The sequence below is a fragment of the Pyxicephalus adspersus genome, chromosome 5 (genome assembly GCF_032062135.1).
Source record: "Pyxicephalus adspersus chromosome 5, UCB_Pads_2.0, whole genome shotgun sequence".
NCBI lineage: Eukaryota > Metazoa > Chordata > Amphibia > Anura > Pyxicephalidae > Pyxicephalus > Pyxicephalus adspersus.
In genome coordinates this window covers 65,440,943-65,465,658 of record NC_092862.1, presented here as the reverse complement: position 1 = coordinate 65,465,658, position 24,716 = coordinate 65,440,943, and the positions used below count along the sequence as shown (strand labels likewise).

Below are 24,716 nucleotides of genomic sequence, written 5' to 3'. Positions count from 1 at the left end.
GAAGTTTCCACTAAATGACTGATTCCTACCTAGTAACAGTATGCAAGAATATCATTTAAAAAATGAACCAATGAAAGTCTTACATAATGTTATTGCTTTATTCGTCTTTTACCTGCACATTATGATTTATTTGGTACTGCCAGTGGAAGAGCTGCTTCCTGTTTTCTTAAAGTTTTCTGTGCTGTCATAATTTCTAAGTAATGGCTACATTCCTCGTAAACCCTACATCCATACACAGATTTGTATTGGGAGGAAAAGTAGGCTGTGTCTGACAATGTTTGGTACTTATACCTTATTACTTAGGCACTAGGTTTTATTTTCCTATAGGAAAATAACACGCTATAGGACAACACAGTTATATTTATTATTATTATTTTTACACAGTATTTATATAGCACCAACCTATTAAGCAGCACTGTACTAAGTCAATAGTCATGTCACTAGCTGTCCCTCAAAGGTGCTCACAATCTAATGTCCCTGCCACAGTCATATTCACAATCTAAGGTCAATTTTGGGAGGAGCAAATAACCTAACTGCATGTTTTTGGAATGTGGGAGGAAACCAGGGTACCCGGAGGAAACCCATGCAAACGCAGGGAGAACCTGCAATCTCCATGCAGATAGTGTCCTGGCCCACATTCGAACCTGGGACTCGCAAAGGCTAGAGTGCTAACCACTGAGCCACTGTACTGTGAATAGGTTGTTAGCAGAATATCTTTCTGACTTCAAATCTAATATGTTTTTCTTATCCTCTTAGGGTGACTATGATGTTGTCATTAATGACTATGAAAAAGCAAAGTCCTTATTTGGAAAGACTGAAGTTGAGGTTTTTAAGAAAGGTGAGAAATATAGTTTGTCTTTTTTCTAAGACATGTACACTCATTGGTCACGTCTTTAGGTATACCTGTTCAACTGCTTGTTAACGCAAAATTTATCAGCCAGTCAAATAGCTGTAGAAACTGTCAGGATGACTTTCTGAAGTTCGAACTGAGCAGGTGGACCGGTCTGAATATTTAAAAACTGCTAATCTATTTGGATTTTAACGCACAACCATCTCTAAGGTGTACAGAGAATGCCCCAAAAAGTGTTTGAATTTTTGATGTCATAAATCGGAGGAGAATCCAATAGAGCAGCGGTCCCCCAACAGCGGTCCCCAACAAAAATTTTGAGGGTCTGCGGCTCTGGCCGGTGCACCCCCATGCGGGGTCAGGAGAGGGGGGACGCACCGGTCAGAGCCACGGAACACGTCCCCGTACAAGTCCAAGGCGCAGGGAAGTGGGTGGACTGTGTTCCTGGACATAACTCGCCCACTCTTCCATCACAGGCCTAGATCTGCGATGGGGAAGTGGCAGAGCTATGTCACAGTGACATCACTATGGGAGAGGTTTCTCCCCTTTTGATTGATACCGGGGCTCCCCGAGCATGCGCAGTCAGGAGTCTGTGATTTTAGTGGTCCGTGGAACCAAAAAGGTTGGCGACCACTGCAATTGAGCACTTTTGGGATGTGGTAGAATGAGAAATTTGCATCATGCATGTCTAGCTGGCAAATCTGCAGCAACTGGGTGATTCCACTATGTTAATATGAACCAAAATCTCTGAACAATGTTTCTGGCACTTTGTTGAATCTTTGCCAAGAATCACAGCTTTTCTGAGGGCAAAAGGGAGTCCAACCTGGTACTTGCAAGGTGTGCCTATAAGGTGCACAGTGAGTGTATATGTTTGTAGAAAAAGAAGCCATATTATAAAAGTGTACTTTCCTTCCCACTTACATGAATATTTTAAGCTATTTAGCTGTTATAATGTTAAAGCAATCTAATACAGTGATCGCCAACCTTTTGATTGTCACAGACCACTAACTTCACATACTCCGGACTGCGCATGCGCAGGAGCTGCTTGTCACTCAAAGAGGAGGACATTTCTCCCAGAGTGAAGTCATTATACCAGATACCCGCCCACCCTCCTATCGCAGTCCAGAGACACAACCCACCCACCACTCTGAGCCTGCGACGCGTATGGGGGACATGGTCCATGGCTCTGGCCGGTGCTCCATCCCCAAGCAGGGTCCTTCTACTGTCCCCGCTGGGGTGCGCACCGACTAGCCCGCAGACCACCTAAATTTTCTCGCGGACCACCGGTTGGCGACCACTGATCTAATAGATACAAATTTTTTCATACGATAGTTATATTTTAGTTTAAATAACAAATCTACAAATACCTTAAAAATACTTCTTTTTTTTTTTTTTAATCTGCTATGAATCTGTATTAATGTTTACTTTAACCTATAAAACTATCCTTACATCCTACAGTGAATTGAGTATAACTAGATCTAATGTGTTTTATTTTCTTGCAGTATATGCTGAAGTGGAAACAAGAATTGAGTCACTGAGGATATTACTTTTGAATAAACTGTTGGAAACACCTTCCACTCTACATGACCAAAAGCGCTACATCAGGTAAAAAGCCTTTTTCTGTGCCTTACACTTCAGATTCAGAAAAGCCTAACACTAGACTGGAAAACCTCAGGATTGTTATCTGCATAGGTATTAGGTTGTCGGTTAAAGTTGTGTGTTAAAGATATTTGCAGTTTTCATCTATTGCTCCAAATGGATATATACGGAAATTTAAATAGTGAACACATTTATAAAGGAATAAAAGACATAAGAAGTGTCCTAAAGAAATACTTGGGCCACAATGTCTAATACATTATCTCGGTAGTCCAAAACAGAAGTCAGTCAACAAAGAAATGGCTTACCTTATAGAAATTTGCATGCATTTCACACAATTCTGTATACAGGAATAAACCATAACACCTCCTGATTGCTGTGCATGTCTGATCAGCAGCTACAAAAACTATTTGGTTGGTTCTATCTTTTTACAACCAAATTCAAATGGCTCACGTTTTTTTTTTTTTTCAGTGACCTTAAAGTGAATTTCTTAAAACCTGCAAAATAAAGGAATGCAAATTGAGCAATTTTTTGGGGGGTATATAAGCAGAACTTAGTAGAACTGCCCCATGATATGTATTGTTACTTTAATGTGATTGGTATGTTCACTGGCTAGTAGGTAGGAAGTGTATAGGTAAAGCCAAGCTTGACTTTTGATGGTTTTCACTGAAAGTATCCTTTTTCTAAACAGGTTTCATTTTCATTTCATCATTATTTTATTTGCCCTGTGTTAAAAGATTTCCTTTAAAAGTTTCAACCATTTAATAACTGAAGATACAGTTATTTAAACCCCTAGCGTTCCAACTCTGTCCGTATTTCAATGCAAAAAGCGTTATTTTACATTGTAGGCCTATAATTCTTAGGCATAACTCACTGAAATAATACGTCCAATTATTAATAAATGAAATAATAAACTTTAAATAAAAAAAAACACAAAAAGCAGTTAAAAAAATTAAAAAATAGTTAAACATGTATTATAACTGTACAGTAATATATATATATATATATATATATATATATTGTATTGGATTCAATACAGCTATTTTGTATTGAATCCAATACAAAATTATTTGAATTTCCTGCCGCTCCTCCCGGAGATCGTCTCTGCAGTCGTCGGGAGAAAATGGAAGGAGGAAGACATGTCCGAAGAAGCTGCAGGGACCAGCAGGATGACGGGGAGCGACAACAGAATAAGGTAAGTGGGGTTTTTTTATGTTTTAAGGAACCCCGAGTGTGACTCGGGATTACCGCTAGGGGGGTTAAAACATGTACCTCTGTTTAATACTGTCTTTCCTTTTTTTTTTTATAATCTAGATAAGGGGTGTCAAACTCTGGCCCGCAGACCAAATCTTGCCTGCGAGGTCCTTTTGTTTGGCTCCCTAAAGAGTTCTGAAAATTTTTTGCATCTGGCCCGCCCGCCCGCCATTACGTATTGCAGCGAGTGATGCTGCTACTACAATTCCCGGCATCACTCGCGTCTATAGAGCAGCGGCCTGTTCTGTTCTATATACGCAAGGAATGCCGGGAATAGTAGTCTTGGCATCAGTCGCATCTATGGACCAGCTTGCTGTCTATGTGTGGCTCTGCATTGGGCTGTTCTATAGACGCAAGTAACGCAGGGAATTGTAGTCTCGGCATCACTTGCGTCTATGGAACAGCTCTCTGCCTATGCTTAGCTCTGCATTCGGCTGTTCTTGTCTTCTTCTTCTGTTGTCTTCTGTTTAATAATAATAATATTACTCACTTAGTGCACTGGAGAGGTTTATCTACAAGTGTGGAAAAAAGGCTGGAGTTCAGCTCTAATTATAACTTCTGACCCCCATAACTTTGAAGGTCAGCCATGGTGGAAAGAAGAATAATTTGAATGGTAAAGTTGCAGCTGCTGAAGAATTCAGTGTGGAATGTGGGAGCAGAGGTGCTAGAGAAGACTTGAAAGACTTAAGGGGGGCTGTCAGAAAACATGGTGCAAAAAAAAGGGAAGGGGATGGAAGAACCAACGAAGAATGAAGTGGGGGTGGTATGAGTACATTATGCAGGGTATGTGGTGTGGATGATTAGAAATGGTTAAATGTAGAGCTGTGACATAATGAAGTGCCGAGTTGTGGCTTCCAAAAAAGTTCCTGCAAATTATTTATTATTAAATTATATAGAGAACTGATGAAAGCTATAACAAACATTGGGGACAGGTTAGCATTGAAATTTTAATCAGAAGGCTACAAATAGAGAAAGAGGCAAACATTTTTTCCTAAAAACAATTTAAAAAAATTTTGGGCCCCTTTCTCTATTATAGTCTTGTTCCAGATTGAATCTTAAGTGATAACTCTTTGTTTCAATATGAAAATGTTTATATTTAATGAGAAGGAAAAACTTACTAAATTTTTTCAATAAATTTCAAGTTTGGTTTGTTTTTAATTTCGGCCCTCTGTGTATTTGAGTTTGACACCCCTGATCTAGATGAAGGCCAACTTACATATTTGGAACCATTGCTAAAGACATTCAGATATTTTTTGCAACTGTATTTTTTTTTTCTTTATCTGTATAACTCCATTGCTTTAATATAGGGTAGGCAGTAAACATATGCACATTGTTAAAAAAAAAACAGAAGCTTTATAAACCGTGTAATGCCTTTGCTCATTTGATTTTATAACAGGCAGGGAGAATCAAGAGCGGGATGGCCATACATATTTTACAAATACATAATAGCCCAAATTTGACTCGCCACATAGCTGCTATGTGCAGAAAAGGGGTCCCTCAAAGCAAATATACTGATTTTGAATTGTGGCTTTAACTTTTATTATTTGCTTTGCTATATGGACCAGGCAGTACACCCACTTTTGTATGTAACTTTGTGATCTTGCTCCCTTTTAATTACCTAAAGCAAGTATTCTAAAGAAAACTCACTCTAAGGTCTTTGCTGTTATATATACATGTGTAAAGCTAATATTTCAAAATGTTAGTACTAAGTTTAGCCATCGGTCAGATTCAAACCTGCCTTGGACATTTCAATGCACCTAGTGTATATGTCAACCTTATGTCAACCTAAAAAAGCCTTGATGTTGGGATCAGCAAAGGAGCTTCAATTCCATACTCTGTTTTTGCAGATATCTTTCTGAGCTCCATTCTCCAGGTGACCCAGCATGGCAGTGCATCGGAGCACAGCACAAGTGGATTGTTCAGCTTATGCACAGCTGTAAAGATGGCTATGTAAAAGAACTAAAAGGTAAGAATGCAAAATGTCTGGACAGATGCTATAACCCATTGGACAATTAAAAGCTGCACCTAGTGTCACTGTGTGCCTTTCCCAAGATCTAAATGGCCCATCAGCCTAAAAACTAATATGTCCTTTTCTAGTACTTTATAGCTATAAATCACATTACTTACTTTATGGCCATATCAAGGTGTTTAAACTTGTTTTTTTTTTACACTTGTCATTAAAGCAATAGGTGGGGTACCCTCACCTATTGATGTAATGTTTGATTACCCTTCCATTCTTAGTGACATTGGCCATGACATAATGGGGGTAAAAAGGCAACACAGCAATAAAACTTTACAGAGGATCTAACCTTTCTGCTTTTCTTTCTGCTTGTACCTTGTCCTATCTTTACCTCCAGTCTTGTCCTGTCCATACCTGTATATCTTCTCTTCTCCCCTCTATGCCTCCTGCCTGCACATAACATACTCCTCTATCTGTCTTACATCTTACAAAACCTTGATGTGCCACTCATACCACTTTTTTCTCTCCTTACTCTTACTTCTCATCTGTGTAGAAAACTTCTAGTTGTAAATTGAATATAGTAAAACTTAATTTAGGCACATTTATCATTATGCTTACCATTAGTTGCACATTTTTTAAAAATTAATTCCAGTTCAAGGAAACTAGAGTTTGATGTTTGATATGTAACACCAGAATTCTTGTATGTATAGATACTACATTCCTAGGGGATTGTGTAAAAACAGAAATGTTTCACTAGGATTATTTCCAATGCCTATTTTTTACGATGGAGATGTCCAATATCACAAGTCATTGGACAAGTTAAGGGCACAATAACCTGCTGTATATCTACTAAATCTTTGTTATCATCCCGTCCTGGCATGTACTGCTTTGGAGTCTGTGTTAGGAGTCATGTTAAAGGAATGGGCACAGCATTTTCACAAACATCCCTTATCTCTGTCCTCTTACTTATATTGGACAGTGCAGTGATGGATAGCGGAGGTTAGAGCAGCATAGTAATAATCCCAGGCGGTGCTTGGCTTTCTGCAATGCAGAAAAAGAGCTGTACCATTTCGTACAGTCTGTGTGTGTCCATGGGTCGGGTGAAATTCCCCAAATTACAGAAAAACCTATGGTGGTCTGGGACGGAGAACAAAGACTACAAGAGTTTAGAAGTCAGTCTGTTCAAACAAACAAAAGTACAATCAGGATGATAGTTGCAGACTCGAGCTAACATGGGGAAAGAAACCACTTAAAGTGTAATTATTTGAAGGAGACTCTTGACTGTTTGATTAAAATAAAAAATCTGTTTCACTGCTTTGTTTGTTTTCCTGTTACATATTTGTAAATTTGGAGAATCCAAAGTCTGAAATTCGATCTTTTTAGGTGTTGTACATTATACAAAGTTAGCTAAAAGCATAAGTGTGATTCATGCACTCGTTTGGCTTTTTTTTTTTTTTTTTTTGTACACCTTTGCCATGCCTGCCCAACCAAAAATTATGCAATTAGGAAAAGATTTGCTTACAAGCAGTAACAGATTCTGTAAATTCTCATGTAATTCTTGTTAGGTTTGAATAGTGGCATCAGAGAGTACTTTAGCTGCCCTGGGCTAGTCTGGGTCTGTCATGTTTCGGTAGGTTTGGCATAACTTCTTGATAGGCTAGACCTCAGTTTGGTCATTGTTATGTCAGTGTTTGTATTCTCAAAAATTACAGAGAGAACTATATTTCATCGGCAGTTTGATTGTACTGTTACTGTACTGTAAAATTTTAGACATAGGTAAGGACTGGGGATTTAAATGCAACATTTAAAACCAAAAACATAGAAAATACTAATTCTTTTGCTAACTGAAATATGGTTCAACTGTGAGTAATAAAGAAAGCATTAAAGACAGACAATGTAAAGTTTAATGTAATGTTAAATGATTACTAAAACTTTGAAAAGAAAACTACTAAATTTCATATTATCTGATGTACATCTAGCTTCTTTGTGTTTGCTCACTTACTGAAGCAAATACATTGAACTTATGTAAATACAGAGACATGTATATATGTTCTGTATGTAGGAAGTGCCCAGTATGTAATTATGTATTTGTGAGTTAATCCAAGATACTTGTATTTCAAAATCATTGGCTCGAATTATTAATTCTTTTTAAGGCTGGAGAAGAAACACTTTCATTGAAAACATTGCTAACAAATAGCAAATTACTTTTTTAGAAATCTTTTCCAGGTTTGCTGGGTCACCCAGTTTGACTGATGAAAGTGTATCCTCTTAGGGAGCTTTAATAAATCTGTCCCTTAATACTAGCCTCTGTACCTTGCAGGTATGGCCTCCAGCCTTGTAGTAATTTTTTTGGGAACTCCTTCTTCAATTACTATATACACAGCTCACAGTATATTAGCCTGGTGCTCAGTGGGAGGAAACCATCTTACAGATAGGCAAATAAGTTATTGGTGTCGGTGATAACTGACCTGAGAATTCCAAATTCCTGATTGTTCAAGGAACCCCTAGCAACCTCTGGAGAAATCCTAGGGTTCCATGGAACCCTAATTTGACAAACCCTGCTATGGAGAGTTGGCTACCTAATGTTGACCTACCCATCTTATTGCCATATGAAGCCCTATTTTTATTTCTGTGTTTTTGCTAAAAAAGTAAGTGTGTCATAGTCTGTAGAAGTATAGACTGAGCTTAAGGTAAAGCAATACACAAGCAAACTTTAAGTGACAATCTCTGGGTCCCAGGATATATATATATATATATATATATATATATATATATATATATATATATATATATATTTGTGAGTGTGCACATCTCTAAGTCTACTTGTTGCATTGATATGTTTTTAATCAAGCCATCCCTTCCTCTGCTTATGCATTTTTATTTCATTATATGCTCAGGTTGAATTTTCTATATCACATATGACAGGTTTGAATGTATATTAAACAATAATAAAATACCAACTTTGGAGCAATGCTCGCTAAACTATTCCTTTTAATAAATTGAGGGTTTTAAATTTTCTGAAACAAGGTGGATTTTCCTGTACTTGTATTTTTTATAGGTAATGTCTCTCAAAAGAAAGATAGTATATTTCTTCTCAATGTGTTATATTCACCTTTTAAACCAGAACTAAAAGTAGACCACTGTCTTAGCTTCTTTCCTGCCAGGAAAAGGATACATGTTAACCCCCTACCATATCCTCCCAGCAGAGCCTGCAACAAATGTAACAGTCTGAATACAGATCAGAATTCTTTATTAACCTCTATGCCTAGCATGCTTTTCAAGCTGGTGATATCATTCTTGATAGCAAACCTATTCTTTCATTTTTTTGCTGTGTTTTATCGGTGAACCCCAATCCATCTGTCTATATGTCTATATGTTATTTAAAACAGTATTCAAAGTAATGGATGGAGTTGGATGTTTGGCTATCCCTTTCTATTCACATTTTCATGAACCAGTTCCTATTCAATTAGATTCATGTAGCTAATCTGATGTTAAAAAGACCTTTTGCAGCTGTTTCTCTTTTATTCCCCTCACTGTACAGCTGCAGGAACAGTTCTTCTTCCAGCTGGGAGCCATTACAAGTCCAAACCAGGGTAATCCTAGTGAAACCTTTCTTCTAATAATGTACCCTTAAGAAGAGGATGCAAATTACAACATCATTTTCTGTAGGGCGTATTGCCAATACTTTCATATGTTAATCAGTTATTTAAATTTATGTTTTTTTATATATGTGGACTTTTATTGTTTCTAATAAGTGAGAATTTAAAACTTTTTCTGCTATTGGAAAATATTTTATTGGTCTTTGATTTCATATATATATTGCAGTCTTTTTTTTTTTTTTTTTTTTTTTTTTTTAATCAAACTTTATTTTATTGAATTCAATATAGACTGCTTGCGGAGGTAAATTTTAGTGTACTACTGTAATAAATAAGCAGATGCTGTAAGTGGAATGCAGTATTTTAGTATTTTTAGTTTGCTTTATATTTGCAGGAAATTTGCCTATGTGACAAATTTGTCTTAAGGTTTATCGGAATCCTAAAATATTAGATTACTTTTCACCTTTCACTTTAGTCTGTATGTTGTTTTCCTTTTTTGACGTGGCTTTCTTTTTTTTGGATATGGTGATTCTGCCTGTTTCAACCTTTAAAGGCATTTCCTATTTCAGGGTTACAACTATGCCCTGGTGGCTCGTTAAACAGAAGCAGCACGTAACTCTAGGTAAACAAGCTCTTTTTAAGGAGCTAAAGTCTGACCTGCTGTCATACAGCATAACAAATCTAGTTTTTAGTCCTCTTCTGCAATATAATGTCAGCGAGAGTCACTTTTGCTACTAACAGCAGCAGGAGCACAATGAAACACAGGACTGCTTTGTGCCAGCTGCCTACAAACCTCTAATAGACAAAGTGGAAGGTACAGTGGTGAAGCAGCATTCATGGCAAACTACTTCTCGGTGTGGAAGCAGAAGTACCTCTGCAGAGGTCTGATAAGCCCCCTGCTTAGTCATGTTGGAGTTTTTCAGTCAGAGGTGAGCATAAGTATTGCTGATTGCAGAGCTGAAAGTGTGGCTTCATTAGTAAGTATGGCAGGCCTCTGCAAAGAAATAGATGAGTCACTACAAACCATTCCTGCTACATTTTCTCTAACATAAAGACCAGTCAAATCTGGCACACAGGCCTGGTAACCTGGTAACTTAGCATAAGAACTAACCAGTTCTTTAGAACACTGAAAGTATGTCCCAGATGTCTCTCCCAATTTTTTGAGATAGAAAAAATGAACACCTTTTAGCACAGAGTATAATAGCAAAGAAGACAACTTCATTTTACCCCCTGGCAGGCTGGCCATCCGTTGACAAAGGGACTGTTAGAATTATGCTTAAAGAATTGAAGCTGGACTCTGGGCATTCAGCTTAGATTTACTAAAGCTCACCAAGGCTGGAGAGCATAAACTTTCATAAGTAAATCTGGGTGATCCAGCAAACCTGGAATAGATCTGATCCAGAATTGAAAACATTTGCTAACAAATACCAAATGACTTTGAAGTAATCCATTCCAGGTTTGCTGGATCGCCATGCTTTACCGATGAAAATTTGTGCTCTCCAGCCTTTGAGAGCTTTAATAAATCAGGCCCTATGTTCTCATGGTACTTACACTGCATTTATGTATAAATAGCTACAACGCTCTATTATTTTGGTTCTCTTATCTGCCTAGAATTCCACTTTATACCAGCACATAGTTTAATTCTCCATCATTACCCAAAAAAAGACCTAAAGTAAAATCAGTTTCTTTTGTCCCTATAAACATTGGTTTTTGTGATTTTTTTTTTTTTTTCTCTTTCAGTACGAGTCAAGATTTTCTGTGAATTATCTTTGCCATATATTTGTTTCACTCTGTCCTTTTAGTTTATGTATGAAAAAACAGCTCAGCTCGCTAACACAATTAAAGCAATGTTTTCTCAATGTCTTTTAACATAAAGGATTTTTTTCTGTAGCCTGACAGTGACAGAGCTTAAATGCCCAAGAGGAACTCGAATAACATTTCTCACTGTTGACATAAGTATAATTTTAGCCAGTTTTGTTATGCTGCCCTGTTTTCTTATCTTGCAAGAGTGAAATTTGTGTGCAAATGATTCTCTCTACATAGAAATGGAATCCTATACCCAAGTTGTATCCGTACAGCTCCTGGGTCCTACATGTTTGGTCAATAAGCAACAGTGGGTGGTCAGACTGCAGCACAGGACAAGGACCCGCTGTGCGCAGGAAAAAATGTCCAAAGGTGTTTAGGGGTGGTAAGGAAGTCTGACAGGCTACAGAAAGTCCTCAGGCTACTGATCAGAATTCCCTCACTATTGTGTGCTGTGAGAATCTCAGTACGAAGCACTTGTACATCTTCACCTGTGCTCACATCTGTCTGAACTTCTGGAGCAAGCACTCACATTGACATGGTCATCTTCATTTCTTCAATATTTCCTCTGGTTGAGGAAAGAATAGTCATGTAGCCTAGTTTTTCTTAAGTATTTTTTTTCCTTCAAGTAAATGTAAAGATAAGGATGAGTCCACACAGACAGTTTTAAAAAAAACCCATGTAATTGTTCTTACCGTGTTTATATGCGTTTGTATGCATATTTACTAGTGTTTTAAAGCTTGCCTTTATACCACTGGAAACTGTCTATGCTGCGTTTTCCCGCTTTTTTATCGCGTTTACATTTCAAGCACTTACAAATGCGGGAAAGCGTCCCCCATTGAAACCAATAGATGCGTTTTCTGGCGTTAACTTGCACTTAAATTTTTAAGACATTGCAAGGAGTGTTCTCTATAACCCCCATAAACGTGCCCCAAGAAAAAATGTCCTGTGTAGATTTGCCAGTTGGAATGCATAGGAATTTCAAACATGGGCTTTTAAAGCCTCAGATTAAATGTTGGAAAAAACGTCTGTGTAGACCCAGCCTTAAGATCATTGGGATGAACCTTGATGTCACGCAACAGAATTATATTTAAAGGTAATGTAGACGGCATCATTTAAACATATCAATACAAATGATTCATTTATTTAATTATTTATGCTTATAGTAATTCAGTTATTCTGATTAAAATAGGTAATGATCTTTTTTTTTTTCTTTTAATACAAAAAATCAGTGATTTTTAAAAATACAGTTCATGCAAACCAATAAACTTTGTCCTGATTCCCAACTATTAGTACAAAAGTGTACCAATGCCTATATACAACTATCCTAATAAACTGATAAAAGGCGGAAGGTGAAAATAATAGAGTTGTTGCATTCAAATATTTTTTTTTTTTTAACTGTATACCTTTTTTATTTTAAATGATGGATGGAATAATACATAAGGAATTAGTGAAATAAATTGGTAACCTTCTGTTTAGCTAGTGGTGATCATTGCTTTTCTTGTTTGCTCATGTTAATCCCATTAAATAGTATTTAATGACTTGTAAGGTCATCTACATGAGAGTTTCAGGTGATAACAACAAGTTTGGTTTGGAAGCCAGTCGGGTTTGACTTTGGTTTGGTATAAATTTTTTTTGCTTGAATAATTGCTTTTTTTTTTGCAAGAATCATATGAAACATACATGAAACAAAAATTGCACAGTACACATTTTTAAAGCCTAATTCTATGGAATACTTATATGATTTTTTTCTTTACCCACCAAAGATTTGTACTCCTATTCAGTCAGTTTTGTGATCCAGACACACAGACTGATCTTCAATTTTCACTTCACCCAAACACCGTAGCCTGCACTGACAATAAGGAAAAAGCAGACTAGTAAAATGATCACACAGCTCGTCCTGCATTTTTTCTTTCCAGCATGTTTATAGTCAGCACATAAGCTTAAAAGTGTCACTGCAATTACTTCTAGTGTGGATTTGCCCTAATTGGTATATTCTGCCTAGCTATTCATTTTCATATTAAAAACCAGAATAAGAAGATTGAATTTTATGAATCCTAAATGTGAAATGTCTGTATCACAGTATAAAGTATTATTACATATCCAAACATAGATAATGACATTACAGCTTGCTGTATACAACTAATATTAGAGAGCTTTAGATGAACTACATTTTTTAAACATTTGCAGTGTATTGCACTTGTATGGTTTTTATCATCATTTGTTTTATTTCGTTTCAAATTTAATACTGCCATTTGTTATATGAGAAACTCCTGTATGAGGTCTTGAGGTAATACTTGTGTTTTAGCACCATCTTGTGTCTGTTTTCGTAGCATTCATTACACGTTTGCTACACGTGTTGTGTAAAGGAATGTATGTTACATCGGTTCCTCAGTTCTGTGCTAGACCTGCTACATAAACAGTGGAAATATTACTATTATTATTTTTATTACTAAACTGCCATAATGTGTGTTCAGTTGTGCACTAATTTTGATAATAAACAGTATTATAGCACTAATACTGATTCAATTTTATTATGCTACTAAACAGTATTTGTATGCTTAATGAAAAATAAAAGTTTGAGTAGCAATAGGGGTTCTTTATTAAAACACTGCAATTGGTTTTACATATAAATGAGATAACTTGTAGTTGGCTTCCTAGCTTGTAGATATTTAAATCTAAGTGTTTGCTAGTTGGCTGCCTTCCAATTGCATCTTCTCATTTACTGGTTGGGTTTGTTTTAACATATCTCTGTTATCTGACTTTGTTGTAATTTTTTTTTCCTTTTTGTTTTATTCAAGGAAACCCAATGCTACAGAGCCCATTGCTTGACTTGGACAGTGATGGACGCCCATCCCCAATTGGCCGACTCAGTCAGACTGCATCATTGCAAAGAGGAAGCAGCTTCCAATCCGGACGAAATGATTGTAAGAGTAAATTGGAAGAATGTCTATGTTTTAGCTTTTCTGTGGTGCCAAAAATGTGAGACTAGCTTACCAAATGGAGAAAAAATAAAATATTATACTACTTAACTGGCTAGATCTTTTGCACAGTAACAAAGAAACCAAATTGTTTATTATAAACAATTACAATACTTTTTTGTAGTTTGTATGTTTTAGTTTTTGTAAATCAGCCATGTCATTTAAAAATGTTTAGTATTTATAATATTAATGATAATACAAATTGTAAATAACAGTGTAATACACTTGAAGGAAAAGAAAATCTAGCATGAATTTTAGACAGGTAATGGAATGGATGCTGGGATGGCATGTTACTAAAAAGTACTTTTAAGAGACACTATTAGTAAAAGGTGAAGTAAAAAATTATCATATTATAGGTTTTTATTTTTATCAGCAGAAGGTAGAAGTAAAAGTTCCAAAATTTGTCGTCCATGTATTGCATCCATCACAGGGAGTTTAAAAAGCCCTGTTACTGACAGACATATGATTGCACTTCATATAGCTTTGATTTATGGTAGGGAGAGTCCGTACATTGACATTTGTTGAATGTAATACTACTCATCATGCATGCCTTTTAGAGTAAAAAGGTAACCTTCAATATGTTATCAATGCTTTGATTCTTGAAATTTTAGACAGAGGTGGTAAACTAAAAAAAAGAAAATACTTTCTTTATTCTTGGAACGTGAAGTCAATACTTTTTTTATTATAAAGGAAGTGTAAGAGCTATTAAAAAAGGTCATCATATTTTTATTTTTAAATGTTGGCATCCCTTTATACTACCAATGCCTAATCTCCACTTGATTCAAACGCTTGCTTTTCACAGGCTACTAAACTGTGTTTCAAAGCATCTGGAAAGCACTCTCATAGTTCTCTATTGAAGAGATGGGGGCAGTCTTGATGGTTGTGTTAGCCGTAGATTGCTTTAGTTTCATGACCAAAATGCTATGTGACCTTGCATTGTTGTTTGTTGCCCTGAGTTTTAAAATGAAAGCAAGTCTTGATCTTGCTGTGTTTTTCTCATTATACAGCCTGAAGTTTACTCAAATTAAGTGGAGACTAGGCCTTATAAAGGCTGGAAAAGTAACCATTTAATAACATGTCAGTATTCTGTTCACTGGAGCTAATTCAATGGCTGTGTTCTTACAATCGAATGGCTGTCTAAGGCTACGTACACAATTAGGACTTTTGTCGTTGGAGAGGATCTTTCACATTCCTTTCCAAAAAAACAAAAGACTGAAAGATGAATGAACGAGTGCTGTACATACAGCACCGTTCTGCTTTATGGAGAGGGAAGAATGAGCCAGCGGCACTCTCCTGCGCTCTCTCCCCCTCACTTGCATTGCGGTCGCTCATCATTCATGGATCTTCCAGGACAGATTCATGAACGACATCCAACGATTGCTGTACACACATCGGATTCTCATCATATTCTTCAGCCCTGAAGTTATAATCGGATGAGAATCATCTGACTTGTGTACAAGTTGTAAATAGGTGTCCTAATAAACAATATGCGGAGTTTACCTAGCTAATCTTTCAACAAAATGCTGAGCATGTGATTAATCTTTGATTTTTAGTATTGTGTTCTTCCTAATTTGTGCCTGTTTAAAATAATATATATAATAATATATTGTGTATATCTATACAATAAATATATATATTTGTTTTTCATTTTTTAGCTTTGAGATATAAAACGCCACATCAAGCAGAATTTGTGGAAAAGCTAACAAAGGTGGTTGTTGGGCAGCTTCCAAATTTCTGGAAACTATGGATATCATATGTGAATGGAAGTCTCTTTAGTGAGGTAAAAGCCATGCAGTATATATTGTATTAAATCCTTAATAATATATACTAAAACATATTCTAATGTCTAGCATCTTTAATTACACCAGGGGTCAATGTTTGCCTTCTTAATCATGTTTCAGGTTGCCATAACAACCATGGACTACATTAAAACACTGCAGACTAAGCTAACTTATAAAAAGCAGCCCTATGCAAAAAGCATAACAAGCATATACACAGCAACTTTAAAAGACCGTTTTCAGTTGTAACTGATACCTGTGCTGCATCCTTTTTAAGTCATAAATTCGAAAAGTGAATCCGTTGGACTAACCACAGAATAGTTTAGTTATGTCTGTGCAGGAAAGGGTTACATTGCCTACCAAGCTTTATCTTGATTCATGATTTTTTCTGGTTTCAATATTCTGTTTACAACCTACTTTCTAAAACCAACAGTCATTTTCTCATGCCCAACTATGAGTGTCCATCAGGTCACAAGCAAATATTGCTGCACATACAGTACCAATTGTTATTTAGTGATGTGATAGGTTTGATCAGTATTGCAGGAGACCTTGTTCTATAGGGGTTAGGAAGCATGTGCAGACAATAAATAACCTGCATCAGGGTTTGACTTGACTCATATGCACTCTGGGAGCATTATATCCATCGTGTATATCTTATGTTGAAGAAAATTGTAAAATAAAGTTTATTGGAATAATGACAGCTCAGCAAACTGGTTCATTAGACATAGAATTGTGTGTTTGTGTTGCTAAAAAAAAAAAACAACTACACTTGTAGGTGACATATACACACACTTAACACATTGCTTAAAATGATTTAATTTAGCACAGCTTTACCTAAAGTTGGTCTGGGTTGGGACCCCTACATCTGCTAGACCTCAATAAAGATCAATCATCAGGAAGTGAGGGGATATTTCCTAGTGTCCTAAAGACACAACAGGAAATGAGAGGAAATCCCTTCAAAGTGTAGAACGTTTTCATCACAGAAAGATTTCCCTGGATCAGATGTCCCCAATTAGGGATTTTCCCTTCACTCTTCCCTGATGACAGCTCAGAATGTTTGGATTTCCAATCACTTTCTAGTATCATGTGATTACAAGGACAAATACAAGAGGGTGAATCAACCCATTAGGAACACATAGGAAGCATTTCAGAAGGTATACCCCCTTCCTATTTTATCCAACAAAAAAGTCTTTACATTTTAACTCCCTTTACACTGCTAGAAAATATTTGCTTTCTGTGTCTCAATAAATTTTTTTAAACGCCCATCAAATAGTAGGTAAAGCCAAATTTCTCCAAAAGTCCACAAAAAGCAATGAAAAATAATCATCAGAAGGTGTTGAAGCTTATTTGTACTGAGTTTGCAGGTCTTTCTGTAGAAGTTTTTGTATGGGAGTCAGGGTAAGACCCATGTTGTGGTTTAGGCTAGGCAATAAATATTTAGAGGAAATTAGGGGGTATAATTAGGGTTTGATATTTTTTTGTCTGGTAAATTGACAAAAAAACCCAAATGTTTTTTAGTTAAATTAGAGCTTATAAATTGCATATGCATTTCATGCCTTATAGCAGTGGTGGTCAATTTTTTTTGACAGAGGGACCTCAAATGTGGCCTCTACCTGCACCAAAGGGCAGCACGTAATGTTTAGTAAGTGTAATGCTACAAAAAACTGCTTCATATATACTTGTTTATATCCATACTATAAAAGATCAGAGTGAATAACAAAATGTGATATGAGATGCAGAGCATAGAATAAAATAAGATGCTGTGAAATAAATTAACCAACTTTTTTAACTACAAAAACCCAGACCAGCCTCCCTGAAAGCGCACCACATCAGCCACCAAGTACAAACGTTCTGTCCCTTAAATGATGCCCAATGCCTTATGTCTGTCCCCTATCAGCACAATATGCTGTGTGATTTCAGTCCAATGCTCAGGGTTTAGAGCAGAAGCTGGATTATTTTGAGCATCATTAATGATACCACCTCACTAATAATGCTCAAATCAACTATGAGGGGGGTGGTGGTCTTATAAACATTAGTGACCATGAGCTTGTGCATAACAAAAGGCAGACAACTTTTCCAGATGACCTGAGCAACAGTTTAGGGTAAGGGGACCAAAGAGATATAGAGGTTCAGCCTGTGGTATATAGAGATTCTGCATGTAGAGTATAGATTATCTATATCTATAGAGTATAGATATTATTATCTATGCAGTGTCATATTTAAGTCCATATTTACTGAAGCACGGTTATAAAATTTCACATAATATATCTTCTGATATTACCGATGATGAACATATGACTCTACCAAGAACTTATTTTCTAATTAAGCTCTGAGTGTGTGGGAAAGTACAAGTTTACTGGCTTTCACAGTTTATTTTAGTGTGAAGACTTCATTTCATATATATAGAGAGGGTGTTCTAAAAACCGTTATGATTTATTGTGATCATTTGCATTTACTTTTTTTACTTTGTTTAGACAGCAGAAAAATCTGGACAAATGGAGAAATACAGAAAAAATGTAAAACAGAGGCCAAATGATTTTAAGGTAAGATAGCAGCAGTTATTGTGTGATTAATTTAATGTGTATAGTGGACCCCTGCACTTTCACAGTTACATGAGTATAGAAAAACTTTGTACCCTTGCCATTCTGTGGAAATATGTTGGTCAGTCCCCCTTGTTTGGCCTTGTCACATAAAATGACAAATTACTTCAAATATTTAAAATGTCACTATCCTTTTGGAATATAAAGTAACTAGAGCCCTTGTATCATTTTTCTATTCTTGGATGATGAAAGTGATGTAAAGTTAGTTAAATTGTGTTTTGGATCCACTATTGTGTAACAATGGATTAAAAAAAAAAAACATTATTTAACCCTTTCACTGCTAATTATGCTGATGATCCTGCTTTCCATTTTTCATTTTTTCTCTATTTTGTGCTCTAGAAAATGATTCAAGAAGTGATGCAGTCTCTTGTAAAGCTTATCCGTGGAGCCTTACTTCCATTTACTATTAGTGAAGAGGACTTGAAGCAGTATGGTGGCTGGGACTTAAAGACTGAATTGTCTGGTCCATGGTTGGCTCATGTTGTCCAGACTGTCAGGTAAAGAAGAGATTAGGTTCAAATTATAGCCAATTTTCTCCCTTTCCAGTGGTAAATTTCCCCCTTTTCAGTGTTTGACAGCCTCTGGGTTATACCCAAATGGTAAAGAAACAGTTTAATAGTTTTGTAATCATAATTAAACATAGCCTGCATCACGGAGGACCCATTGAGGGCAGAGTAACAGTTTCTTTTAACAAGCCAGCCCAACCCACCCACTGATAGTCACCTTCACAGTGCTTCTCTGCTATTCCTTTTATATGTCCAAGCCATGGGTCTAATTCCTGGGTGAGCCTACACTGGGTTTATGTCCTGGTGTGGTGATTGGGGGTTCATTTTAATGTTAAATTTTGGTATATTAAAAAAAAGGTATTCTTTTAAGATGGTGCAGGACATGTTTGATGCTACTTTGGAATATGTTTACAATTTACCAAAAATAAATCTATACATTGGGATCTGTTTATAAAAGTTTTCACCCAAGATTTACTGAACTTTTATTCAAAATCCACATATTTTTGAAACATTGGATTCAATTGGAATATGTATAATTCATATGTGAATCATGTGATAATTCACACATTTTTTAATTGAATTCTGTGTGAAAAATGTGTTAATTATGGGTAAAAGTTAGGTGTATCTTGGGTGAAAACATTTATAAATAGACCCTTAGAAAGCAAAGGTAAAAAAGTTTGTTAATAAAAATGTAAAGTAAATGTAACTTTTTGGGACTTTTAGGCTCAGCTATGAATCTCTGACAGCACTTGAGATCCCCAGTGATATGTTGCAATCTATACAAGACCTTATCCTGGATTTACGAGTTCGTTGTGTCATTGTCACTTTACAGCATACAGTAGAAGGTAAATGTGTGTCACAAGTCTGCTTTATGTATTTGAGTCGCCACTGCTACATTAAATATTGCTAATGTCATGCATAGGAGAGTCTGGCAAACACATGTAGATCAAGAAGCAGACCGGGGAAGTATCAGACCTTGGTTCTGATGCTCATGGGAGATCTGCTTTGCATTTGTCTTGTAACCCTGTATCCAAATTTGTTGTAATGCTTAGCTCCATCATATTTTTTTACATTTTAGATAGAGTAGGAAAGGGTTGGAACTTCTTTCAGGTTTCATTTTTTTTTTTATTTGTTTCTATTCACACACTTCCTTTGCAGGCATTGAGACAGAAATTGAGCACAATCTTTTCAAAGGGACACAGCAGGAAAAAAACCTTTTTTGGTAACTCCACCTTCTTAACCTCTGCTATTCCCAGTGGCAAGCACTCTCATTCATTTAGTGGGTAAATGCTTGTCGTTAAGTTTGGCAAAGGATGGGGGGGGGGGGGTGAAGCTGTTGTACCTCTGTTGTATGGTAACCGGAGCAGGAAGCAAGAAAAATCTCTCTAAAAGATTAACAAATAATAATTTAAATGCAACACTAGGAAAAAGAAATCAAAGGGAGGAGTGTCTGAAGTTTGAAGGGTGGTAATAAGGGGTTAAAAATATTTATAAAGTGAGGAAAAAAATTAAATGTAAAAACCTATTTTTAAAGCTTTTGAAAATTTTTGGCAGGACATTGAAGGAGATAGGATTGTGATACTTTTCAGATTTTCAGAAGCTCTGTACAGTATCTCAAAGCAGTCTGCCACTGAACCTCTTTTATAGGCTGGACTAGGAACACTTTCCAACCACATTAGCAAGCAGTTGCAAAGTATTTGAAAGTGTGTTGAAGGACAGCAGATTACCCATGAGTATTATACTCACCAAACATTTGTAGCAGGTTAATCTTCCTGGTGCATCTTTAAGTGGAAGTGATTGATTCACTACTAGTGAATGTTGGATGAAAATCACCTTCATTGCTTTATAAATATGTCCATATATGTGATGTTTTCATGCTGAAATATAGGTGTAACAGTATTGAGTTTGTACAACTTACTACTTCCTATTACAAATAATGATGGACGATGCACACTTCTCTGTGTAATGAATATCTGCCCCACACACACACACACTTTAAGAAACATTGTATTACAAAAATACCCTCTGTTAATGGTTTCCCTGGGGTTACCAATTTACTTTGTAATGTTGCGGCACTGTGGTCTTTTCTAGGAAAGTTTATTAAAAATAGCATTAATTTAAGAGTATTTGAGGTTAATATTAGACTTTTTTTTCAGAAGTAAAACGACTAGCTGACAAAGAAGATTGGGTTGTGGATAATGAGGGCTTAACGTCTCTAGTAAGTACATTTTGAATGTTTTTGTGAATTGATTATTTTTAAAGAGAAAAACTGTTACCAATAGTTGAAAAAACAAACATTTAGTGACTTGACCTGAGGAAGACTTGAGTCTGAAGAATTAGAGAAGCAGTATGTACACAACACAACAGCAAAAACTGTACTATTATGTTGTGTGCTTGTCTTGTGTGTGTAAGGACTAACTAATCTAGAAAGTCAGTCTAAACCAAATAATTTAACTTTTTGCATTTATTGAGAAAGGACAATTTTTTGATGCAGGTTTTACTTTTTGAAATGTGTCACCAGTCTGCACTTCTAATAACTTTCAGATGTGTCTGTAAAGATTTCTGCAGAAGTGACTAAGAACCTGTTATAAGATAAGCTGTTTAGAACCATATAGTAAACAGCCCCTAATGTTCTCTAAATTATGCTATTACATGTACCGCAAGATTATGCGGTAATATATGCTATAATGGGAATTATTTATGTTAATACATTTTTATTACATGCCTGAGAAGGTTGTCATGATATATGGTAGCTAGTAGTAATCACTTCAATTCAGCTGGACTTAGTAATACTGAGGACTTTATTACCACACATCTGAGTGGCTTCCAAGTTATGAGAACATAAATATTGCTTTGGGAACATAACCTATGTGGTAAACAATGTATGTATCAATACTAAGATATGTTCTTTAAAACTTTTATGAACTGAGGAAGCCCCTCTGGTAAGAGGTAAAAGTTCTTCAACATTACAAAACAGCCATCCATATTAAGTCGTTACACATGCATGCTCTGCTTCATGCATCATTGTACTGTGAATGGCTACACCTTGCTTTGCTCACTCTCACTGCAAGCCTACCAGATAGTCATCAGTCATTACTCAGAAAGTCTTACTGACTTTGCCTAATGTACAACTAAATGTTAGATAAAAAAATCTACACATCTTAATATTAAAGCAGAACTTTAATTTAAAAAAAAAAAAGCCATTTACCTTTATAGGTGGAATGTCGTTGGTCCCGCACTGTTAGACACCCTTTTAAATATTACTTTTATTATTACACAGTATTTATATAGCGCCAACATATTACGTAGCGCTTTACAAAGTCCCTAGTCATGCCACTAGTTGTCCCTCAAAGAGGCTCACAATTTAATGTCCCTACCTTCTATGTCTTTAATACAGTCTAAGGTCAATTTTGGGGGGGGCAAGTAACCTAACTGCATGTTTTTGGAGTGTGGGAGGAAACTCAGGCAAACATGGGAAGAACCTGCTAACTCTATGCAGTCCTGGCAGAGATTCGAACCTGGGACCTAGCACTGCAAAGGCCAGAACAGGAACCTCTGAGCTACCATGCTGCTCATAATGATAAATGTCATGATAGGTCAGCTTTAATAAAAAATAGGGTACATCAAACCCATAAAAAAAAACAAATTAATAAAGGTCATGTGAAAGGTGATTACAATAATAGAGCAAAATGTTTTTTACCATCTAAAATGTACCAATTTTTTTTTCTTTTTTTTAACATTATCTATTCTGCTATTTTCAACTTTGTGGTGCAAATCCTGAAATGTCAGTGCATGGTAAACATATGTTGCCGCAGCACATAATTGTGAAGAACTTAGGGGTACCAATGCATGTATCTATACTGTTAAACATTCATACAATGATACATTTTGTATTTGTGTGCTTTCCTTTATAGCCATCTCACTTTGAGCAGTGTGTTCTCCAGTCCTTGCAGTCACTAAAAGGTGTTCTGGAATGCAAGCCTGCTGAAGCCAGTGTAAGTACTTTATTAATAGATACCAAGAAACAGTTCATTCAAAGCTATTTTGTAAGCGGACAAACTTTTTTACTCCAACTTATTAGATAACCAATAAAAACTGGTGAAAACTCACCAGCAAATATATATATAAAAAAAAAGGTTACTTATGGAATATCCCATTTGTGTGCACTTGTCTGGTAGCCTTTGGTTTTATTCTCCTTAGTCATTGCAAATCTCCCCAGCTATTTCCATTGGGGGTCCAGAAGGCACATATGAAATGTAGTTGGTGTAAATCCCTGACATTTTTTGTCAAAGGTTTTCATTGTGCAAAATGTTTGTTAAATGTGTTTATCCCTAACTTTGTTTTAGATCGAATAAAGAAAATTTAGAAGAGTGTGTCGTGTGTCACACATTCATTTCTGCTTTTAAATTTCACTATGCACTGATTTCACCCTTGCTGTTTTTCTTGGTTTGCACCCCGGCTAGAAATGAGTTGCAAACCCAATATATTATTTAAAATATTTCCCTAGTGGTTGAGCTTGCTGGAGTTACAGAGCCTAATGGAAAATTTGGGTGTTTTTCAGTCCTTGGTATTTGAAATTGTTTACCAATGCACGGTAAAAATATAAGAATTTGGTGTAATATATACATTTTCACTATATTCCTATGCTTATGAAATGCAAACTATTAAAGATTGCTGAGTTGCTGTGCTGTATTCATTATTGGTGTACCACAACCTATTTTTGTCGTTATATACAGATATTTCAGAATCAGAGAACACAAGATGATGTGTGCCTTCTCTGCATCAACATTATACAGGTGAGTACAAATAAATTATCATATTCAAATGTGTTCCCTACCATTAGCCTGTATCTTATTTTCTCACAGTTTCTCCTTTACCCCCATATTAGATTTTTTACTTATATATTAAATAAATTGTCCCAAAACCCCAGCATTGATTTATCTCTACAGCTGCCTTTTATTCTGCAGGAACATCTGAAAACCTTTTACGGTCTCATGGACCTTCTAAATAAATGAAATATTTACATGAAAAATAAATATATATGTTTAAAACATAATTGCAAACAGAGGCATGGAAAATACCAAATATACATTTGTACTCAGTAGTACAAGGTATTGGCAACATTACATTGATGTCTAGTGCTGAGTGAAAAACTGTTTGATTGGAAGGGGTGTCGAGTATTACGTTAGGGAAGTGTATAAAGGTTATATTGGAAGCATTTGGCTTAGAGGTTAGCACTTTCGCCTTTGCAGTGCTGCGTACCAGGTTCCAATCTCGGCGAAGACACGTCTTTGCATAGGTTTCCTCTGGGTACTCCAGTTTTCTCCTACATTCCAAATCATGCAGTTATGTTAATTGCCCCCCCTCACAAAAAGGACCTTAGACTGTAAAGTGTATGCCAGCGAATATATGGGGCTGTTCCAGGTATATATTGCCTGGAGTTAATGGGGGTTATGTCAGGGAGTGACTATATATGTGTGGTGTGCAGGGGTTATGTCAGAGGGTACAGGGGATATATATAGAATGTATAGGGTTGAGGGTGTACAAAATGTATGTGAGGGATTATGTGGTTTATTAGGTATATATTGATTCAGGAAAATGTAAAATATCAGTTGAAAAAAAAAATCAAGGCTGTTCATATGGGTAGAGAACACTTTTCCTGCAAATGTGAACATATGTTATGTGTTTTTTTTCTGATATAGTTTATATTGATTTGTAAACATGCCTGATTAGCAGATTATACAAACCATTTTCTTTTTTTATTTAAAATATAATTATTTCTGTTTGATTTTTGC

At 36.0% G+C, this 24,716-nt stretch overlaps 1 protein-coding gene across 1 annotated transcript in view; it reads left to right on the top strand.

Moving 5' to 3' along the window:
- Positions 1–24,716, top strand: part of EXOC2 (exocyst complex component 2) — an 84,778-nt gene that overhangs the window by 37,421 nt on the left and 22,641 nt on the right. Inside the window, exons 8-18 of the mRNA XM_072411789.1 lie at positions 757–838; positions 2,350–2,452; positions 5,545–5,663; positions 13,858–13,983; positions 15,693–15,817; positions 18,290–18,358; positions 18,755–18,912; positions 19,645–19,766; positions 21,078–21,139; positions 22,836–22,916; positions 23,658–23,717. Coding sequence (XP_072267890.1) covers positions 757–838; positions 2,350–2,452; positions 5,545–5,663; positions 13,858–13,983; positions 15,693–15,817; positions 18,290–18,358; positions 18,755–18,912; positions 19,645–19,766; positions 21,078–21,139; positions 22,836–22,916; positions 23,658–23,717 — 1,107 coding nt within the window. The remainder of the gene's footprint in view (positions 1–756; positions 839–2,349; positions 2,453–5,544; positions 5,664–13,857; positions 13,984–15,692; positions 15,818–18,289; positions 18,359–18,754; positions 18,913–19,644; positions 19,767–21,077; positions 21,140–22,835; positions 22,917–23,657; positions 23,718–24,716) is intronic.